The sequence below is a fragment of the Mobula birostris genome, chromosome 27 (genome assembly GCF_030028105.1).
Source record: "Mobula birostris isolate sMobBir1 chromosome 27, sMobBir1.hap1, whole genome shotgun sequence".
NCBI classification, from domain to species: Eukaryota; Metazoa; Chordata; class Chondrichthyes; order Myliobatiformes; family Myliobatidae; genus Mobula; species Mobula birostris.
In genome coordinates, this window is record NC_092396.1 from 920645 (window position 1) to 943825 (window position 23181).

General features: G+C 39.0%; 1 protein-coding gene across 3 annotated transcripts in view; it reads left to right on the plus strand.

Moving 5' to 3' along the window:
• LOC140188764 (guanine nucleotide-binding protein G(I)/G(S)/G(T) subunit beta-1) overlaps positions 1 to 23181 on the plus strand; it is a 108196-nt gene that overhangs the window by 62790 nt on the left and 22225 nt on the right. For all 3 annotated transcript variants that reach the window (XM_072245386.1, XM_072245385.1, XM_072245384.1), the window contains 3 exons: positions 2617 to 2723; positions 10212 to 10275; positions 14857 to 15019. In XM_072245386.1, the coding sequence (XP_072101487.1) occupies positions 2617 to 2723; positions 10212 to 10275; positions 14857 to 15019 (334 nt within the window). The remainder of the gene's footprint in view (positions 1 to 2616; positions 2724 to 10211; positions 10276 to 14856; positions 15020 to 23181) is intronic.

Here is a 23181-nt window from a genome sequence, read left to right on the forward strand (position 1 = left end):
TTACATCCTCAAAAAATTCCAGAAGATTAGTCAAGCATGATCTCCCCTTCATAAATCCATGCTGAGTTGGACCGATTCTGTTACTGCTATCCAAATGTGCTGTTATTTCATCCTTTATAATTGACTCCAGCATCTTCCCTACCACTGCTGTCAGGCTAACTTGTCTTTAATTCCCTGTTTTCTCTCTCCCTCCTTGAAAAGTGGGACATTAGCCACCTTCTAATCCACAGAAACTGATCCTGAATCAGATTGGAAAATGATTACCAATGCGGCCATGATCGGTTAGCCTGATGTCAGTAGTGGGAAAGATGCTGGAGTCAATTATAAAAGATGAAATTAAGACACATTTGGGTAGCAGTAACAGGATCGGTCCAACTCAGCATGGATTTATGAAGGGGAAATCATGCTTGATTAATCTTCTGGAATTTTTTGAGGATGTAACTATGAAAATGGACAAGGGAGAGCCAGTAGATGTAGTGTACCTGGACTTTCAGAAAGTCTTTGATAAAGTCCCACATAGGAGATTAGTGGGCAAAATTAGGGCACCTGGTATTGGGGGCAGAGTACTGACATGGACTGAAAATTGGCTGGCTGACAGGAAACATAGAGTAGCGATTAACGGGTCCCTTTCAGAATGGCAGGCGGTGACTAGTGGGGTACCGCAGGGTTCAGTGCTGGGACCGCAGCTGTTTACAATATACATTAATGATTTAAATAAAGGGATTAAAAGTAACATTAGCAAATTTGCAGATGACACAAAGCTGGGTGGCAGTGTGAAATGTGAGGAGGATGTTATGAAAATGCAGGGTGACTTGGACAGGCTGGGTGAGTGGGCGGATGCATGGCAGATGCAATTTAATGTGGTTAAATGTGAGGTTATCCACTTTGGTGTTAAGAACAGGAAGGCAGATTATTATCTAAATGGAGTCAAGTTAGGAAAAGGGGAAGTACAATGAGATCTAGGTGTTCTTGTCCATCAGTCACTGAAAGCAAGCATGCAGGTGCAGCAGGCAGTGAAGAAAGCTAATGGCATGCTGGCCTTCATAACAAGGGGAATTGAGTATAGGAGCAGAAAGGTCCTTCTGCAGCTACACAGGGCCCTGGTGAGACCACACCTGGAGTATTGTGTGAAATTTTGGTCTCCAGATTTGAGGAAGAACATTATTGCTATTGAGGGAGTGCAGCATAGGTTCACAAGGTTAATTTCCGGGATGGCGGGACTGTCATATGTTGAAAGATTGGAGCGACTGGGCTTGTATGCACTGGAATTTAGAAAGATGAGAGGGGATCTGATTGAAACATATTCCCGCTGATGGGTGAGTCCAGAACCAGAGGCCACAGTTTAAGAATAAGGGGTAGGCCTTTTGGAACGGAGTTGAGGAAAAACTTTTTCACCCAGAGAGTGGTGGATATGTGGAATGCTCTGCCCCAGAAGGCTGTGGAGGCCAAGTCTCTGGATGTTTTCAAGAAAGAGATGGATAAAGCTCTTAAAGATAGCGGAATCAAAGGTTATGGGGATAAGGCAGGAACTGGATACTGATTGTGGATGATCATCCATGATCACAGTGAGTGGCGGTGCTGGCTCGAAGGGCCGAATGGCCTACTCCTGCACCTATTGTCTATAAGAGGGTGAACCTGTTCCTTAGTCTTACCCTTCCTGACGTCCACAATCAGCTCTTTTGCCTTAATGATGTTGAGTGCCAGTTTGTTGCTGCGGCACCATTCCACTAGTTGGCATATATCACTTCTGTATGCCCTCTCATCAGCACCTGAGATTCCACCAACAATGGTTGTATTCATCAGCAAATTTGTAGATGGTAGTTGAGCTATGCCTAGCCACACAGTCGTGTATACAGAGAGTAGAGCAGTGGGCTAAGCACACACCCCTGAGGTGCGCCAGTGTTGATCGTCAGTGAGGATGTGTGGTCTTCCAGTTAAGAAGTCGAGGATTGATTTGCAGAGGGAGGTACAGAGGCGCAGGTTCTGCAACAGACAGGAAATAGCCCACATACTCTGTCAGGTTCACTTATCTGCTGAGAAGGTAACATCAGTCATGACTTAGATCATGAACTGTCAACTTCGGCATGAATCACCTATTCAATTCAGAATTATTGCTTAAAATATATGCCTTCATTGTGGCTTTAAGGTTCAAACATTTAGGTTTAACTGTGTTTCCTCTTCTCAATCTCATGTATTAATGGGAAACATTCAGTACATGTTAAGTCTTGATATTTTTAACTTTCAGGTTATGGAATTTTATTTAGAAAGAATCTTCCATTCCAGTCCTCAGTTAATTAAATTAGCAATACAGTCTTAAATGTTACTATGAAGAGTTATGCACAGAATGAAGAGTTATGTTAGTTAAGGAAAACAAGTATGGTCCATTAGAGCCTATTCATAATTCCTTCTTCTCTGAGGAAGGATAACTTGTATGGACCAGTGCGGCATTTTATTCTCAAACCTTTCTCTGTGAATTTCATAAAAATACAAACGTTATTTAGCTGCTGAGGATATCAGCAACTGCAGGTACTTGGATTGATTACTGTCATGGCTGGCAAAAATTAATCCAACATAATTGATAAAGATTGATCAATGTGTTTTTTTGGTTCTTTGTAGATCACAGCTAATATTGATCCTGTGGGCCGAATTCAGATGCGAACCAGGCGAACACTACGAGGACACCTTGCTAAAATTTATGCAATGCACTGGGGTACTGACTCCAGGTGTGTATATCACCAGTTCTTGTTTTCTGGATATTAATATTGATATAGATGAATGGCAATGGCATAATGCAGCAGGGGATGTAACCAGCAGCCACAGCATTATGTTAAATAGAATTCTTTGTTTGCAGGTAAAATATTCCCTAAAGACCAATTTTCATTACCTAATGATTCTGGAGGGAATCCAGTGTACTGCATAAACAATTGGGTATACACTTTGTAACGGTGCAATAATTGTCATGGTTTGAAATATTCAATTTAGTTAGAACTATTTGATTATTTGTCTAGTTATATATGATTAAGAGCCATAATTGTCCATTTATTCAAATATTGAACAAAGTGATGAAACCACTGAATTTTTATGCATGCATTGCACACACAGCAATCACTGGAATATCCAGTTCATAGATCAGTGTAGTGATTACTCTTCATGAGAAACTTGTTTGGTTGCATTCATACCTATATACATTTCAATAATCCATACCAGTAATTCCTCAAAGCAGATTAACTGAAACGAGAAGATGGTAAATGAAACCAAAATGTAAAATGTCAAGTTTAATTCTTATGTTGATAGAATGATAGCATGATAGAAGCTTAAGAATTCTATTTTACATGTGCTCGATATCTTTTCCCCCTCTCTTTCTCTTCATGTGCCTGTCTAAATACCTTCAAAACTTTGCAGTTATATCTGCTTCCACCACTTCTCCTGGCAGCACATTCCAGGTACTCACTACTTTTTTTTAAACTTGCCTCATAGATTTCCTTTAAATTTTGTACTGGGTTACAAATCTCCATATAGTCTTGGTCATATAGAACTGAAATAAGCCCTTTTGCCCCTCACTTCTGTGCCAACCTTGTTGCCCATCTATACCAGTTGTATCTGCCCACATTCCTTGCTTTGCCTATGTAAGTGTCTGTCTATATGCCTCAAATTTAGTCACATGTTTTATCACACTCAGTTGATCAGCTACATCCAGAGTCACTGTTTGAGAGCTCAACCTCATTTTTCTTTTTCTTGATGGTGGAGGAAGCAGGATCACAGATCAGAAGTTGGATGATATCTTTCAATCCCATGCTGTAATCAAGGAGACTGTGGCCATCTTCTAACTGTTTTGCCTCTGTAAAATGGATGCTGACACTTCAGGTTCACATTGAAAGTTTCTTGGATCTTTAAACTCAACGATTAAATTTCAGTCAATTCTGATGAATTATCTGTGCAGTAGGTTTGTATGGTAATAATCCATACTTGAATCCACATTTTTCCCTCCTTCCCCTTTTAATCCAAAAAAAAGGGAAGAAAACATCAGCCTCAAGTGGTTGTAGGTGAAAAGGTTAGGAAAAATTAAATTGGGAGTGGCATTTAAAAAAAAAAACGGTGCCCCACCTCTGGCTGAGTTCGAGATATCAACCACTGTTCAAAAAATTACCTTTCAGATCTCCCTTTTCCTCATATCCTTATGCCCTCTTGATTTTGTTACCCCTCCCATGGGGAAAAATGACCTAATCAGCTACTCTATCAGTGGTACTTGTACTGCAGGAATCAGAATCAGGTTTGATATCACTGGCGTATGTCGTGAAATTTGTTAGCAGCAGCGGTACATTGCAATACATAATAAGAACTATAAATTACAGTAAGAAATATATTTTAACAAATTAAGACCAGAAGATATGGGAGCAGAATTAGGCCATTTGTCTATCGAGTCTGCTGATCCATTTTCACTCTCGGCCCTGACCTCCAGCCTTCTCCCCATATCCCATAATGCCCGACTAATCAAGGATCTATCAACCTCTGTCATAAATTTACCTAATGCCTTGACTTCCACGGCTGCCTGTGGCAACAAATTCCACAGATTTGCCACTCTGGCTAAAACTCTCAGCTGCATTCTAAAAGGACATCCCTCTATTCTGAGGCTGTGTTCTCTTGTCTTAGACTCTCCCACCATAGGAAACTTCCTCTCCACATCCACTCTATCAAGGCCCTTCAACATTCGAAGGGTTTCAATGAGGTCACGCCTTGTTCTTCTGAATTCTGTCGAATACGGGCCCAGAGTTATCAAATGCTCTTCATATGACAAGTCATTCAAACCTGTAATCATTTTTGTGAGCCTCCTTTGAACCCTGTCCAATTTCAGCACATTCTTTCTAAGATAAGGGGCCCAAACCTGCTCACAATATTCCAAGTATGCCCTCACCAGTGCGTTACAAAGCTTCAACATTATAGCCTTGCTTTTATATCATAGTCCTTTTGAAATGAATGCTAACATTGCATTTACCTTCCTCACCAAAGACTTAACCTGCAAATTAACCTTTAGAGAATCCTGCATGAGGACTCCTAAGACCCTTTATGCCTCAGATTTTTACATTTTCTCTCCATTTAGAAAATATTCCACAGCTTTTTCTTCTAAAAAGTGCATGATTCCATCTGCTAATTTGACTTTAGTGCTTCTGTAGCCTCTCTGCTTCCTCAAAACCATCTGCACTTCCATCTATCTTCATATCATCTGCAAATTGGCCACAGTGATCAGTTCTGTCATCCAAATGATGTATTACGGTTTAAAGAAGTAGTCCCAGCACAGATTCCTGTGGATCACTAGTCACTGACAATCAACCAGAAGAAGCTCCCTTTATTCCCACTCTTTGTCTCCTGCCAATCAGCCAATGCTTTAACCATGCTAGTATCTTTCCTGTAATACCATGGGCTCCTAACAGAAACAGCCTTGTGTGGCACTTTGTCAAAGGTCTTCTGAAAATCCAAGTACACAACGTTACCAGTTCTTCTTTATCTAACTTTCATGTTAATTCTTAAAAGAATTCCAATAGATTTGTCAGGCAAGATTTTCCTTTAAGGAAACTTACTGACTATGGCCTATCTTATCATGTGCCTCTAAGTATCCCGAAACCATATCCTTAACCGTCAACTCTAATATCTTCCAAACAACTGAGGTCAGACTAACTGGCCTATAATTTACTTTCTTCTGCCCCTCTCCCTACTTGAAGAGTGGAGTGACATTTGCAATTTTCCAGTCCTCCAGAACCGTATCAGAATCAATGGATTATTGAAAGATCATTACCAATGCCTCCACAATCTCTTTAGCCACCTCTTGCAGAACCCTGGGGTGTACACCATCTGGTCCAGATGACTTACCTACCTTCAAACCTTTCAGATTCCCAAGACCATCTCCCTAGTAATGGAGACTTCACACACATCATGACCTCTGACACCTGGAACTTCCAGCATACTGCTAGTGTCCTCCACTGTGAAGACTGATGGAAATTTTTATTCAGTTCTTTTTCCATTTCCTTATCTGCCATTACTACTTCTCCAGTGTTATTTTCCAGTGGTCAGATACCTACTCTCACCTCTTTACACTTTTACTCTTACTCTTGTACTGAAGAAAATTTTGATATCCTCTTTAATATTATTCGCTAGTTTACCTTTATATTTCATCTTCATCTTTATGAATTTTTAGTGCTTTGAGCTAGTTTTTAAAAGCTTCCCAATCCTCTAACCCCACAAATTTTGCTCTATTATCTGCCCTCTTTAGTTTTTATGTTGGCTTTGACTTCTCTTGTCAGCCACGGTTGCGTCATTGTCTTCGGAATACTACTTCTTTGGGGGATATATATATATATATATATATATATATATATATATATATACACACACACACACATACACGTATGATTTTATATAATCATACGTGTTCTGAATTGTTCCCAGAATTCCAGCCATTGTTGCTCTGCCATCATCCCTGCCAGTGTTCTCTTCCAGTCAGTTTTGGTCAGGTCCTCTCTCGTACCTCTGTAATTCCCTTTACTCCACTGTAATACTGTTACATGTGACTTTAATTTTTTCTTCTCAAGTTGTGAGGTGAATTCTATCATATTATCACTTGCCCCGAAGCTCCGTTACCTTAAGCTGTCTAATCAGTTCTGGGTTGTTGCACAGCACGCAATCCAGAATAGCTGATCCCCCCGTGGCTTCAATCACAAGCTGCTCCAAAAAGCCATCTGGTAAGCATTCTAGAAATTCCCCTTCTTGGGATACAGCACCAACTTGATTTTCCCAATCTTCCTGCATATTGAAGTCCCCCATGACTATCGTAACATTGCCCTTTTGACATGCATTTTCTATCTCCCATTATAATTTGTAGACCACATCTATACTACTGATTTGGTGGTCTGTATATAACTCTCATCAGTGTCTTTTTACCCTTTCAGTTCCTTAGATCTACCCACAACAATTCTACACCTTCCGATCTGGTGTCACCTCTTCCTAATGATTTGAATTCATTTTTTAACCATCAGAGCTACCCTCCCCCAGCCTACCTGCCTGCCTGTCCTTTCGATACGTATCCTTGGACTTTAAGCTCCCAGCTGTGATCTTATTTCAGCCATGATTCAGTGATGTCCACAACATCATACATGCCAGTCTGTAACTGTGATAAAAGTTCATCTACCTTTTGCGGTAACTGCGTGAATTCAAATGTAACACCTTCAGTCCTGTATTCACCCTTTTTGATTTTATCCACATTTTACATTGCAACTCATCCTGTTGACTGCAATTTTGCCCAATTTCACCCTCTCCTTGCCAGCAGTTTCACTACACATTGCCTGTTTGAAAACCAACTGCCTCACCCTCAGCACTATTACTTTTGTTCCCATCTCCCTGCCAAATTAGTTTTATCCCTCCTGAACAGCTCTAGCAAACCTGCCCACAAGGATATTGGTCCCCCTCGGGTGCAGGTGTAACTCTTCGTTTTTGTACAGGTCATACCTTCCGCAGATGAGATCCCAGTAATCCATAAATCTGAAGCCCTGCTCAAGTACCGGTTCCTTAGCCAAGTATTCATCTGCCAAATTATCCTATTCTTGTCCTCACTGGCACATGGTATGGGCAGCAATCTAGAGATTACTACCCTGGACGTCCTGTTTTTCCGTTTTCTACCTATGTCATTGGTGCTAATATTTACCAAGACTTCTGACTGTTCACCCTCACCCTTTAGAATTAAGTAGTGTAAAAAGAGAACAATAAAAGAAAAAATAATGAGGTGGTGTTCATGAATTTATTGTCAGTTTCTAAAACATTGAGCATCTCTCTTCAGCTTCTATTATATACATGCATATAATATTCTTAATATGATGTGACCAGCCCTGCCCATCTGATACATACTCTACATACATATATTGTCTCCCCTTCAAGAGTAAATTACTGGCAGTAAGTTTCTTCTGACCTGAGGCCATGAAAGATGCTACTGAACTGAGAGGTTGCCTTTTCATGTAACAAAGGGTTATAACCTCCAGGTTGTAAAGTACACATGTGTAAGGTGCACCGGCTAAATAGCTAGCTAATTAAACAGAGGCAGGTGTAGATTGGTCCATTAGGGAAAAATAACTGGCATGTGATAAGATGCACAGACACCTGAGAGCTCATCAGAGAATGGGCTTGTTCATCTGTACATAAATGGAATGACCCAGCATTTCTACAAGTTTTTAAATAGCAAGCAAAATAATAACCCTTGCCCTTATTGTGCAGTATAGATCTAATTTGACTTAGCTATATCAAAGGCTGCTAATTTTTAGTTACATATAATAGCACGAGTTATTTAGAATATATTAGTAAGTCAGTCTGCCTTGTGAAAATTGCTTGCTTCCTCAGCAGCGGCCTACTGCAGTGGAGTGATTTGCTGTTTACCAAATCTTCTGGCTGTTTGTGGCTTTGTTGCATGAGAATAACACATGACATACATTTTTTTTTTATAAATTGTTTTTGTATTGAAGCACAACATTTTTTGTAGGCCACAGAAGTACACAATCTAAAAGTAAACATGGTTATTGTATATCTTCGGAAAGGTTTGGGGGAGAATAAATGCCTTGATACTTTGTAGATAAAGCAATAATTTTGATTTATAGCCATAGCAGTGATGAGATTCTAAATTAATAAGTTCTTCTGAAGCCCATCACCCTTACTGAGCCACAGGCTGCCAACAGCAGCTCGCCAGAATCCTCTGGCCTGGGCCAAAGTTTGATCAGCCCTTTGGCTTCTGCTTTCACTGCACAACTTCATGCATCTTCTAGTTGAAGATCCTTCCTCTCCCAGGTATGAGATCTTCGGAGTTTCTGTAGCTCTGGGTTTTTATGTGATGGGGTTGCTATCCCCGTGCCTAATCCTCCTCCTTTTGCAGCCAGACTTAGTATAGTTCATAGCTGGCTGGTGACGTAGTGGCATCAGCGCTGGACTTCGGAGCAAAGGCTCCTGAGTTCGAATCCGGTTGGCTCCCTTGCACGCTTTCCATTTGTGCTGGGTTGAGCATCGAGCTAGCAACTCAGCCTTGTTTATATAAGAAAAAAAGAAAGCCTGCTGGGAAAAAAAAACACCGTCATGATGGCGTCCTGATCACTCCAGTCAGAGTTAAGGGCCGCCTTCTTTAGGATAGTTCATAGCAGAATACATAACAATTGGGTTAGGGTTTATTGGGTTTGTAATTATGTCAAGTAATCTTAAAGATGCAAGAATTGGCCTGATTTGTTGCTGTTATGAAGCATATGTGAACCCTATATAATACTGAAGCCTACTGTACAGAGGACAAAATTAATCTTAAATTTTAATGTGTTATAGACCTTTGCTTTTGCAGCAAGTTATTAAAGCCCTCGATAATTAATGATGCACGAGGGAAGATCTTGGGTGTATCACTACACGTGTGGGGAATAATTTACTGCTAAGAAAGTGTGAACAAATATTCTTTCATATATTGTAGTAAAATTAGAAAGAATGTGTTGCTCAGTGATATTTACCTTAATGTGTAAATTGCTCTGCTGCTCGAGTGCCATGAGCAATAATGCATCAAGTCCAAGCTACCTAATTACATTTAGTATATTTATTAAATATGCATTTTTATAAACTCTTCAAATTTAATGGTTATATTCCAAAATATTAAGCCATTATTTAATGTGAATTGCTTTGTCGAAAATGAATGTCTAATTTAGTCTCATATTAAATCCTTTGTTGAATGATATGCAGCCCTTTGTGCAATGTATCTGACATTCCAGTGTTAAATCTGCAGTGGTAAAGGAAAGTTGGGGTGCAAACATCTGAATGGTAGTTACTCCAGAGAGTCCGTGAAAATCTTGTGTATTTTCTTCAGTTTATGTTGCATGTATAACAAAGAAAAATTGAGCCAGTTAATTTGATGTGAATATTGTTCTAACTTAGTTGAATTAATACTAGATATCATTCCAGTGGTTTGCCTTGTGATTAATTGAATGACGGGGTTTTCTGAAGAATGCACTTTGCTTTTTACATTTATGTAGAAGGTTCTTAAAAGGTATTTTTGAAAATGCTTAAAGGATATACATTAAGTATTTTTTTAAAAACTGCTTATTTTAAGATTTTAAACAATGTTTGGGCCTACCACAGATGATTTTAAATGGTATTAGCTGTTTTTTGTTTTTTTTTTTACACCCCCCCCCCCCCCCCCCCCCCCACCGTAGACTGCTTGTCAGTGCCTCCCAGGATGGGAAATTGATCATTTGGGATAGCTACACCACAAACAAGGTGAGTTCACCCTGAAATTTGGAATTGAATTTGCTTTAAGCTTCCATAACTACATGTAACATCATAAATAACCCTGCAAAATATGCCCTCAGCACCTTGAAAACATTGGACACTGAAAACCCGTGGCTTTGATTAATTATACAACTTTTCCAGTTATCTCTGATAGAAAAGAGCATTTCTTAAAAGCACTAAGAGCATTAGGTTAAAATGACACTGCTGTGAATGATGGGGTCATTGCCTCTTCACTGATGTTCAAGTTTATTGTCATCTGACTACATATATACAACCATATGAAACAATGTTCCTCTAGACCATAGTGCAGCACAAAATATGTATCACAGACAATGCCTAAAACAAAATATTACCATAAATAAGTTAATAAGGTATAACTCAAAATGCATGTGGTGTTCAGCACAGGTAAATGATGAACATCATGCTGTCCTAGTGACAAGACCTCGGTGATGGCAGGATATTCGTTAGTCTCTCAGCCTGAAGGAAGAAGCTGTTACCCAGTCTGGCAATCCTAATCCTGATGCTCCTGAACCACCTCCCTAACGATAGTGGGTCAGAGGTTGCAGGTTGGGTGGTAGGGATTCACAACAATGCTTCATGCCCTTAGAATGCAACGCTCCCAGTAAATGTCATAAATAGGTGGGGCAGAGTCTGGTGATCCTCTTGGCAGTTTTTAAGTTTCCTTTGGCTTTGTCACCTATTTCTTCTCAAGACTTTATTATCTTTGACCTATACAAAATAAAATCTCCTCCTTGTAATTCTGAACTGTCTTTCCTCACCCAGTTATTGTGTATTGTCACTTTCCAACTTCAAGCTCATCATTCTTGCAATCTTCCCAGACCTTTTATTTTTTTTCTTCTCCTTCTCTGTGCTCATTAGTACAGTTGACTGTGTCTCTATTTTTCAGTGCTGCTTGTAAGTGGAGTGGGACCGGCCTTGCTTGGTTCCATCTTACCTTGTGCAGCTAAGAGATTAAAATTTTGAAGGCATGGTCTTCATTATCAACCATAGACTCTATATGGGTCATGAATACAGGCCCTACTGAAGTGGATTCTGCAGGTGCTGGAAATCCAGAACAACACACTCAAAATCTCAAGGAGCTCAGCAGTTAAGGCAACAACAAAAGGGAATAATGTGAAGGGTCTCATCCCAAAATGTAGACCGTTAATTCACATTGCTGGTAGTGTTTGTGTTTCTGGCATTCATTTCCTCATACCCATTGCCAAGTGGACACTTCCTTGTTCTTGGTCACTTTGAAAATTTTTTTTAATTCAAATTTGATCGTTGTAGTGCTCACCTCATTGAATTCTTATCCTCTGTGTCTTATAACTTACAGATCTTCACCTACATTCTTCACCTGCATTGAACCAGGCACTGGTCCCTTGCGAGTTTATTTTGGCATAGATTTCCATGAGTTCCCAGTGCTTGATATTTAGATGCTGTTTAAATTTCTTTTGAGGCTGTGAAGCTATCTTTGTAAATTTCAATATCTCAATAGACATCACTCATCCCCACCATCCCCCACATGATAGGATTTGTTCCCTAAATATACCTACCTCTTCACCTGATGAAGGACCTCGGCTCAAAGCATCAACTGTTTATTCACTTACATTGATGCTGCCTGACCTGCTGAGTTTCTCCAGCATTTTGTGTGTTGCTCTGGATTTTCAGCATCTGCATAATCTCTTGTTTACCTCTTCACATTCTATCTCCTTAAAACCCTGTTTGATACCATAAGTCATAGCAGAATTATGCTATTTGGCCCGTTGAGTCTGCTCTGCCATTCTATCATTGCTGATTTATTATCCCCCTCAATCCCATTCTGTTGCCTTCTACCTGTAATTCTTGACACTCTGAAGAACATATAAACCTCCGCCTTAAATATACCCAGTGGCTTGATCTGCACAGCCTGGCAATGGACACTGCAGATTTACCACTCTCTGGCTATATATAAAAAAAAACACTTTTCCTCAACTCCATTCTGAGTGGATGTCTCTCTATTCCAAGGCTATGCCCGCTGATCCTAGACCCCCCCCCCAACCCCGATTATAGGAAACACTCTCCTCATCCACAATATATAAGCCTTTCAGTATTTGATTGATTTCAGTAAGATTCCCTCCCCCCCCCCCCCCACCCCCTTTCTTCCAAACTGCAGCGACTGCAGGCCCAGGACACTCCTCATAATGTTAACCTTTTCATTCCTGGGATCATTCTCAAGAAATTCCTCTGAACCCCCTCTAATGCCAGCACATCTTCTTAGATAAGGAGCCCAAAGCTGTTCTCAATACTCCCAAGTGCAGTCTGACCAAAGTCTTATAAAGCCTCAGCATTATATTCTTCCTTTTATATTATAGTCCTCTCAAAATGAATGCTAATATTGCATTTGCCTTCCTTACCACTGACTCATCCTGCAAGTTACAGGGAAGCCTGCACAAAGACTCCCGAGTCTTTTTTGCACTTCTCAGGTTTGAATTTTCTTCTCATTTAGAAAATAGTTTATGCCTTTATTCTTTCCACCAAAGTGCATAACTATGCACTTCCCTACATTATATTCCATCTACCACTTCTTTGCCTATTCTCCCAATTTGTCCTGCAAACACCCTGTTTCCTCAACACTAACTGCCCCTTTCTTCATACCATGTGCAAACTTGGCCACATAGCCATCAATTCTTTCATCCAAATCATTGACATATAGTTGCAAGAAAATGTTTGTGAACTCTTAACAATTACTTGCTTTTTGCATTAATTGCTCATAAAATGTGTCACAATAATAGATATGCAGTCTGCCTAAACTAATAACAAAACCATTGTACTTTATATGTTTTTATTGAACACATTGTTTAGACGTTCACAATCCAGGCTGGAAAAAGTATGTGAACCCTTGTATTTAATAACTGGTAGAACCTCCTTAGCAGCAATAACCTCCTCCAAAACTTTCCTGTAGCTGCTGGTCAGAATTACACAATGGTGAGAAATTTTAGACCGTTTATCCATACAAAACTGTTTCAGTTCATCAGTATTTCTGACAGATATCTTGCATGAATAGCCCTCTTCAGGTCATGGCACAGCATCTTAATTGAGCTAAGGTCTGGACTCTTGGCCATTCCAGAACACATTTTCTTTTAAAACTATACTGTTGTTGATTTGCTCATGTTTTAGATCGTTGTCTTGTTTGCATCATCCAACTTCTGTTAAGCTTCGGGTGACAGATCACGAGCCTGACATTCTCCTATAATACAATTTTGAGTTCACTGTTCCCTCGATGATTACAAGCTGTCTACACCCTAAAGCAGCAGAGCAGTCCCAAACCAAGATGCTGCTTCCACTATGCTTCACAGGTAGGGTGAGGCTCTGGTGTTGGTGTCCCTTTTTCCACTGCACATAGCAGTGTGCATTTCTGCCAGAAAGTTCAACTTTTTGTCTCATCTGACAGCAGAACATTGTCCAAGAACCATTGTGAAACAGCTAGGTGGACTTTTGCAAATTTGAGACATGCAGCAAATTTTTATTTGGAGAACAGTGGTTTCCTCCGGGGTGACCATGGACACTATTCTTTAGTGTTGTTCTTATAGTGGACAGGTGAACAGAGACTTTAGCATGTTCTAGAGATTTTTGGCAGGTCTTCTGCTGTTACCCTTGGGTTCTTTTTCACCTTCTTCAGCATTGCACGTTGTGCCCTTGCAGGATGCCCACTCATAGGGAGAGCAGCAACTGTACTGAATTTCCTCCATTTGTAGACAGTTGCTCTTGTGATGAACACTATGGTCTTTAGAAATGCTTTTGTAGCCTTTTCCAGCTTTGTGTCTCTACAATTCTTCTGAAGTCCTCTGAAAGTTGTTTTGATCGAGGCTTGGTGCACAGAAACAGATCTTTCTTGAGAAGAGCAGGCTCTGTCAGTAACCTGACTGTCATTTTTATAGGGCCGGGCACATCTGCAACGCACACTTTGACTTTCATCTCATTGATTGGAGCACCTGACTCCACATAGCTTTTGTAGAAGGCATTACCTCAGAAGTTCACATTCTTTTTTACCTAGACTGTAATTGTTTAAATGGTGTAGTCTGTTGATGAGAAGTACAATTCTTTGTGTGTTGTTAGTTTAGGCAGATTGTGTTAGTCTATTATTGTAACTTGGATGAGGATCAGACCACATTTTAAGAGTAATCAATGCAGGAAACCAGGTAATTGCAAAGGGTTCACAAACTTTCTTGCATCTGTATAACGTGAAAAGCAGTCCCAACACCAACCCCTGTGACACACTACTAGTCACTGGCAATCAACCAGAAAAGGCCCCCTTTATTCCCACTCAGCCTCCTACCAATCGGCCACTTTTTTTATCCATCTTTGCTGTGATACCATAGGCTCTGTTTGGCAGCCTAATGTGCGGCATCTTGTCAAAGGCCTTCTGAAAATCCAAGAACACAACGTCCACTGATTCCTGTTTTGTGTTTTAATTTCTATTGTAGTGCTTAGCAAGCCCGGAAAGATATATTTATGCTTTCTTATGGAGTAGGTTGCATTTTCAGTAGTATCTCTTGGTTGGAGCTGACTCTTGTGTTTGTGAAATAGGTTCATGCCATTCCTCTGCGATCTTCCTGGGTCATGACCTGTGCATATGCTCCTTCTGGTAATTACGTTGCTTGTGGTGGTTTGGATAACATCTGCTCCATCTACAACCTAAAGACCCGTGAAGGAAATGTCCGCGTCAGTCGTGAATTGGCTGGGCATACAGGTAAGTACTCCAGGCTAAACTTATCCCTTTATTTCTGATATCAGCTTTATTTATTATATTTAATTTAAAGATACAGCACAGTACAAGGCCCTTCCAGCTCACTGTCCAATTACACACACATGAACAATTAACATACTAACCCTTACATTTGGATTATGGGAGGTAACTGGAGCACCTGGAAGAAACCCATGCAGTCGTGGGAAGAACATTCAAATTTCTTAGAGACAGCAGCAGACCCAAAATATCAGTGTTATGTTTCTAGTTGTACTGTTTCCAGTTGTGTATCAGTAACTCTATAATGTAAAACTGCTTTGATGATCTGGAGACTATTTCAAAGCTCAACACCTTGTATTTCTCTGCAATGAGTTAACCTGGAACAGTACCAAAATGTTATGAAGATCTCATGCTTCACCAGTGTTGTTCAGGATAGGGTTCAAGCCTATTGCTAAGACTGGTGATAACAATTTTTGTAATAACTGTTACAAATCTGATCAGAATTGGTGTAAATAAGCCTCAAGGCAGACCAAATGATATATTTAGTTAATATGTTCATTTGGGGGTTAACTGTTGCTAATAGCTTCCACAGATTTATTTTGAAAGGGGTGACAATTTGAGTCATTGCCTCTGATGACCACCTAATTCAGAGAAAGTCCATGACATCTGAGAGTATCTGCAGACATTAAACGGCCTTCACTATGGAGAACCTACGTTTTTTTTAAGGTCTGGCCTCAAGTGAATCAAGTGCCTCCGTTCATTAATTTCTGTACCCTTTGAGTAGGAATTACAGTTGCTGTTTTCACTGTTTGGCTGTGATGCCAACCCTAACTAATCCCATCTACCTACATGTACCCTGTGTGATGATGTGCCTTTTCAAATTTTCTGTCCTGTTTACACCACTTCCCCAGCAACCAACTGTACTACTAAGTGTTAATCTTAAAAAAACTTGCCTCTTAAATCTTGTTCCACCCCCCCACCCCCCAATCCTATGCCTTTTAGTATTTGACATTTATACCCTGAGGGAAAAGGATTCTTCACTATCTACCCTGTCTTATAATTTTGTTTACTTCTGTCAGGTTAAACCTCAGCCTCTGCTCCAGAAAAATCAACCCAAGTTTGTTCAGCCTCTTACAGCTAATACTTTTAATCCAGGCAGCATCATGATGAACCTCTGTTGCACCTTCTCCAATGATTCCATATCTTTCCTGTAATGGAGTGATCAGAACTGCACATGTTACTTCAGATGAGGCCTAACCAAAGTTTTATAAAGCTGCAACTTAACTTCCTAACATTTATAGTTAACACTATAATTGATAAAGGCAAGTTTGGCATACACAAGGTCTAGTATGGCCTGGCTGGGTTATCTACATACTGCCAAGAAACCCTCCCTGATGTATCTAACAATTTCAGCCCCATTTCAGCTTCCAACTCTGGGGGAGTCGCAGTCAATATTCTGGGAAAATTAGTCACCCATTATAACTGCTGTGTTGATTTTGCATCTTTTCATGATCCATACATACAGTGCCTATAAAAAGTAATCACACTCCCCGCCACCCCCCCCCCCCCCCCGCCCAGAAGCTTTCATGTTTTATTATTTGACAACATTGAATCATAGCGGATTTAATTTGGCTTTTTTGTCACTGATCAACAGAAAAAGACTCTTTCACGTCAACGTGAAAATGGATCTCTACAAAGTGATCTAAATGAATTACAAATATAAAACACGAAATTTGTTTTCCAGTGAGACAATGACCTCAAGCATAAAGCCAAAGCTACACAGGAATGGCTTAAAAACACCAAAGTTAATGTCCTGAAGTGGCCGAGTCAGAATCCAGACCTCAATCTAATTGAGAATTTGCGGCTGGACTTGAAAAGGGCTGTTCACTAACAATCCCCATGCAATCTGATGGAGCTTGGGCAGTTTTGTAAAGAAGAATGGGGAAAAATTGCAATGTCCAGGTGTGGAAAGACCTTAAACACACTCAGGACTGTAATTACTGCCAAAGGTGCATCTACTAAAATACTGACTTGAAGGGGGTTTGTACTAGTCCAATCAATTTTGTTTTATATTTGTAATTAATTTAGACCCCTTTGTAGAGATCAGTTTTCATTTTGACACGAAAGAGCCCTTTCTGTTGGTTACTGTCAAAAAAAACCACATTAAATCCACTGTAGTTCAATTTTGTAAAACAATAAAGCATGAAAACTTCCAAGGAGGGTGAATACTTTTTATAGGCACTGCATCTGATCCTTCATCTCCAGGCTTTTGAAAGCTTAAACTATAACCCACCATTGAGATTGATGGCACCATTCATATTCCTGAGTTACACCCATATTCCCTCACTGGATGAGTTAACCATAATGTCCTCAAGGCATAGTCATACAGCATGGAGACAGACTCTTCAGCCCAAATTGTCCATGCCAGCTGAGCTTGTCCCACCTGCCTGCATTTCCAAATCCAATTCAGGTTTATTATCAAAGTTGCTGGTGAACGCAGCAGGCCAGGCAGCATCTGTAGGAAGAGGTGCAGTCGACGTTTCAGGCCGAGACCCTTCGTCAGGACTAACTGAAGGAAGAGTTAGTAAGAGATATGAAAGGGGGAGGGGGAGATCCAAAATGATAGGAGAAGACAGGAGGGGGAGGGATAGAGCCAAGAGCTGGACAGGTGATAGGCAAAAGGGGATACGAGAGGATCATGGGGCAGGAGGTCCGGGAAGAAAGACGGGGGGGGGGGGGACCCAGAGGATGGGCAAGAAGTATATTCAGAGGGACAGAGGGAGAAAAAGGAGAGTGAGAGAAAGAATGTGTGCATAAAAATAAGTAACAAATGGGGTACGAGGGGGAGGTGGGGCCTTAGCGGAAGTTAGAGAAGTCGATGTTCATACCATCAGGTTGGAGGCTACCCAAACGGAATATAAGGTGTTGTTCCTCCAACCTGAGTGTGGCTTCATCTTTACAGTAGAGGAGGTCGTGGATAGACATGTCAGAATGGGATGTGGAATTAAAATGTGTGGCTACTGGGAGATCCTGCTTTCTCTGGCGGACAGAGCGTAGATGTTCAGCAAAGCGGTCTCCCAGTCTGCGTCGGGTCTCGCCAATATATAAGAGGCCACATCGGGAGCACCGGACGCAGTATATCACCCCAGTCGACTCACAGGTGAAGTGTTGCCTCACCTGGAAGGACTGTTTGGGGCCCTGAATGGTGGTAAGGGAGGAAGTGTAAGGCCATGTGTAGCACTTGTTCCGCTTACACGGATAAGTGCCAGGAGGGAGATCAGTGGGGACATTTTAATTCCACATCCCTGGCCTGCTGCGTTCACCAGCTACTTTGATGTGTGTTGCTTGAATTTCCAGCATCTGCAGAATTCCTGTTGTTCAGGTTTATTATCACTGGCATGTGTCGTGAAATTTGTTCATTTGCCCCATACCCCTCTAAACCACTCCTTTCTTCTCTCCTTATTAATCTTTTTATTAATTTTTAAAAAGTACATATATACAGGAGAATTATCTCAAATATCTATATCTATAACAATACATATAAAAGGTAAAATAAACATTATCAAGATCATAGTATTAATCTAATAGTATATAATAAAAAAATAAGTTAATCAATTCTCCTCTATCATTTCATAAACGAGATAAGAAACATATATATCCTCCACTATTCTCTTTAAACAAAAACAAAAAAGAAAAAAAAGAAAAATAAAGGAGGGACTGGGCAGCCCATACTGAGAGTAAAAGCAAGAAAAAAGAAACTTTCTGATCAAATCCAAAGTTTCGAGAAAGTAACTGGAAGAGCAATAAATCAAACCATATGAAAATATTGAATAAAAGGTCGTCAGATTTCTTCAAATTTAAAGGCTGTATCAAGTGTCCAACTTATTTTCTCTAAACTTAGACAGGACATAATGGAGGAAAGCCAATAAAAAACTGTAGGTGGATTAGAGTCCTTCCATTTAAGCAAAATGGCTTTCCTAGCCAATAAAGTTGTAAAAGCTGTCATCCTTTTAGTGGAAACAGGAATATATCCTGCTTCCGGTGGAATGATCCCAAAAATTGCTGTAAATAAATTCAGTTGTAGGTCCAAATTCAAGACTTTTGATAAAGTTTTAAAGACATCTTCCCAAAAATAATCTATCTTGATACAAGACCAAAACATATCAGTTAAAGTAGCTACCTCAATATTACATATTTACAAATAGGATTAATATTGGGAAAATACAGGCTAATTTATCCTTGACATATGTGCCAGATGTACTACTACCTTGAACTGTATCAAGGAATGACAGGCACAAATAGATGAAGTATTTACCAAATGAAAAATTTTATCCCATTGATTATCTGAAAGTGACTCTCGAAATTTCAATTCCCATACACCATTAATTTTATCATTAGATACCTTCTGCAAATTCAATAACCATTTATAAATTACAGCTATCAGTCTTTTTTGAAATGGTTTCACCTGAAAAAGAGTATTTATCATATTGGGTGGAAAAGCAGAAGGAAAATTTGGAAGTAAACTATGTTAAAAATAAATAAATAAAGTTCCTAATTTGTAAATATCTTTTTAAAAAAAAGTGTGCATTAGATAAGTCATATTTGTCCACTAACTGAGTGAAAGACATTAAACAATCTCCCATAAACAAATCTAAAAAAAGTTACTATTCCTTTGGTTTTCCAAATTAAAAAGGTCTGATCGGAAATTGATGGTTTAAAAAATAATTAAGATAGATTTTACTAGAAAGAACAAAGTTATTAAACTTCAAAAAATCTACAAAACTAAAACCAAATTCTTAATGTATGTTCAGTAATGGGATTGAGGTCTCAACTACCAACCTTAGAAAGCAAAAAAAGAAGAGGAGCTCCCAGTAAAGAGGCCAAAGGATACCCCTTCACTGAGTTTTTCTCCAAATCCACCCATAAAGGACAGTCATGTATGTCTGAATAATGAATCCAAAATGAAATATATTGAATATTAATTGCTCAGTAATATACTCTTAATATTTGGCAAAGCCATACCACCATGCTTTTTTAATTTCTGCAATAGAGGTTTACTCAGTCTAGGATTTTTATTATTCCAAATATAAGATAAAATTTTAGTCTATCAAAAAACAGTTTAGGAACAAAGGAAGGGATTACTTGAAATATATATAAGAACTTCGGTAGCACTATCATTTTAATAGCATTAATTCGACCAATTAATGATAATGTCATAGGAGACCACTTAGAAAGTATTTGTTGCGTGTATTCAATTAATGGAAGAAAGTTATTTTTAGCAATGCTGAAAAGAATTTGATCATATTGATCCAAGTAGTTGTTAATAGGAAACAAATTTAATTTATATCCAGAAAAACTACTAAATTCAGAAAATATAGATAACATAGAGGGAATAGATTTCTTAGGATCTGAAATATAAACTTAACAAGTCATCTGCATGCAACGAAACCTTGTGCACTTTATCTCCTCTCTGAATACCTTGAACATTGTTGGAGTCCTGAAGAGCAATAGCAAGAGGTTCTAAAGCCAGGTTGAATAACAGCGGACTAAGAGGACAATCCTGTCGGGTACCTCTGTGTAGCCTAAAATAAGGAAATTTTTGATTGTTATAACTGCTGCCGTAGGAGCTTGATAGATCAGCTTAATCCAGGAAATAAAACCTGGACCAAAGTTAAATCTTTCTAAAACCTTGAATAATTAAGACCATTCTATCCTATCAAAGGCTTTCTCTGCGTCAAGGGAAACAACACATTCGGATTCTTTAGGTGGAGAGGAATGAATAATGTTCAATAATCTCTGAATATTAAAATATGAATATCTATTCTTAATAATCCAGTTTGATCCTTAAAAATAACCTTAGGTAAAATATTCTCAAGCCTGTTAGTCAAAATCTTAGGAAGAATTTTAGAATCCACGTTTAATAAGGAAATTGGTCTGTAAGAGACACATTCAGATAAATCTTTTTCTTTTTTGGGAATTAATGAAATTGATGCCTCATAGGAAGTTTTCGGAAGGGTCCCAGAGGATATAGAATCGGTGAAAATTTGGCATAAATGAGGTGTAAGTATTTCAGTAAGAGTCTTAAAAATTTCTACTGTAAATCCATCCGGTCCCGGAGCTTTACCTGATCGAAAAGAGGATAGAGCCCTTGCTATTTCCTCTCGTTTAATAGGCGCATCTAATATATTCATATCCTGAATAGGAACTTTGGTATATTCAATCATTGCAAGAATCTATTCATAAAAGTAGTATTGTCTGGAAAATCAGGTTTATAAAGGTTAGAGTAAAAATCCAGAAATACCTTATTAATTTCCTGGCAATCTGATGTTTCAGTTCTATCAGTCATTCGTATTTTCAGAATCTGCCTTCTAGCCATAGTTGCTTTAAGTTGACCGGCCAACAATTTACCTGACTTATCCCCATGTATATAAAATTGACTTTTAGATTTCAAAAGTTGCTGCTCAATGGGAAAAGTCAAAAGCAGACCATGCTGTGTTTGAAGTTCCACCCTTGTATAACTCTTCACTAGGTGTTACTGAATAAACTTTATCTATTTCTTTAATCCTGTTAGTAATCACTAAAAGTTCCGCTTTAGATTTCCTTCTTAAAGCTACTGAATATGAGATTATCTGTCCCCTAAGAAAAGATTTCATCGCATCCCAAATAACCAAATTTGACATACCCTCAGTTGTATTTAATTCAAAAAATAGAGAAATTTGCTCTTTAATAAAACTTACAAATGCTGAATCATACAGCAGCGTAGCACTAAATCTCTACTGAGATGCTTTCCGTATATTATCAGGGAACTTCAGTATTAGTTTCGCGGGCGCATGATCCGACAACGCAGTAGCGTCATACACACAGTCAGCAACAAAAGGCACCAGTCGAGTATCCAACAAAATAAATCAGTTCTTGAATATTTATGATGTACATGGGGGGAAAAAAAAGAAAAATTCTTATCTTTTGGATGGAGAAATCGCCAAATATCGACCAAACCATATTCTAGTAAAAAAGAATTAATACAGGTCGCAGCCTTATTAGGAAGCCACAGATTGGTTGATGACCTATCAATCGAAGGGTAGAGACAACAGTCAAAGTCACCGCCCATGATCAATTTATATTCATTTAAATTCGGCAACGCAGGAAATAACCTCTTGAAAAATTTGGAGCTATCTTCATTAGGTGCATACACACACACCAAAGCCATCTTTTGACCACATAACAAACCAGTAACAATTAAATCAGTGACAGTATTAAAATGTACAAAAGAGATTTTAAAATTAATAAAAATAGATACCCTGTAATTTTAGTTGCTGATGAGTGAAACTGAGAGCCCCTCCAAAAATTAAAAAAAAAGTGGTTTTCATCCACCCTACAGATATGGGTCTGTTGCGCAAAAATATCAGCTTGGAGTGTTTTTAATTTCTTAAAGATCTTTCTTCACTTGATAGGTTGGTTCAAGCCATTCAGGTTCCAAGAGATTATATTAATTTTATTAGCATCCATAATAGGGCCTTAATTTAAGATTTTATAAAATAAGTTAGTGCGCCAGCACAGACCAAATCCGCAGGGAAGAACATTCGATCAGAGAGGAAAAAAAACATGATTGACAAGAAAACCTCTCAGGACTGCCCAGTCGAAAAAGCCTAAACTAATAACTCCATCCCTCCCCCCAAAGCCTGAAAACAATCCAATAGACGGACAGCATGCTAAACTATAATCCCTTAACCTCTGTCTCCAATAGGCAGACTCTTAAAAAGTTGTATGCTAACACCACTGGCTAAAGACACAACAACACATACATGAATAAACAAATTCCAAATATTTTGATATTGTCTAACAGAAGTTAAAACATAGTTAACAGCAGCCACCTTAAAATCATTTAATAAAAATTGATCATATATTCAAAAAAAATAGATCCAACCAAATAATATGTTACAACTAGTGTTAAACTCTTACAAATCCTAAAGGAAAAAATAAAACAACCAGAACTATGTCTGGACAGACATAGAACGTAGATTAAACGATCCAGTTACAAATGACTCCCAGCTAAGGATTAAGGTTAAGTTGCTTGCAAGACAGGCTTAAACTCCTTTATAAATTTCCAAGCCTCTTCTGGGGAGTCAAACCGTTTTGGGCAAGCGTTAGGCGTGGAAATTCTCAAAACA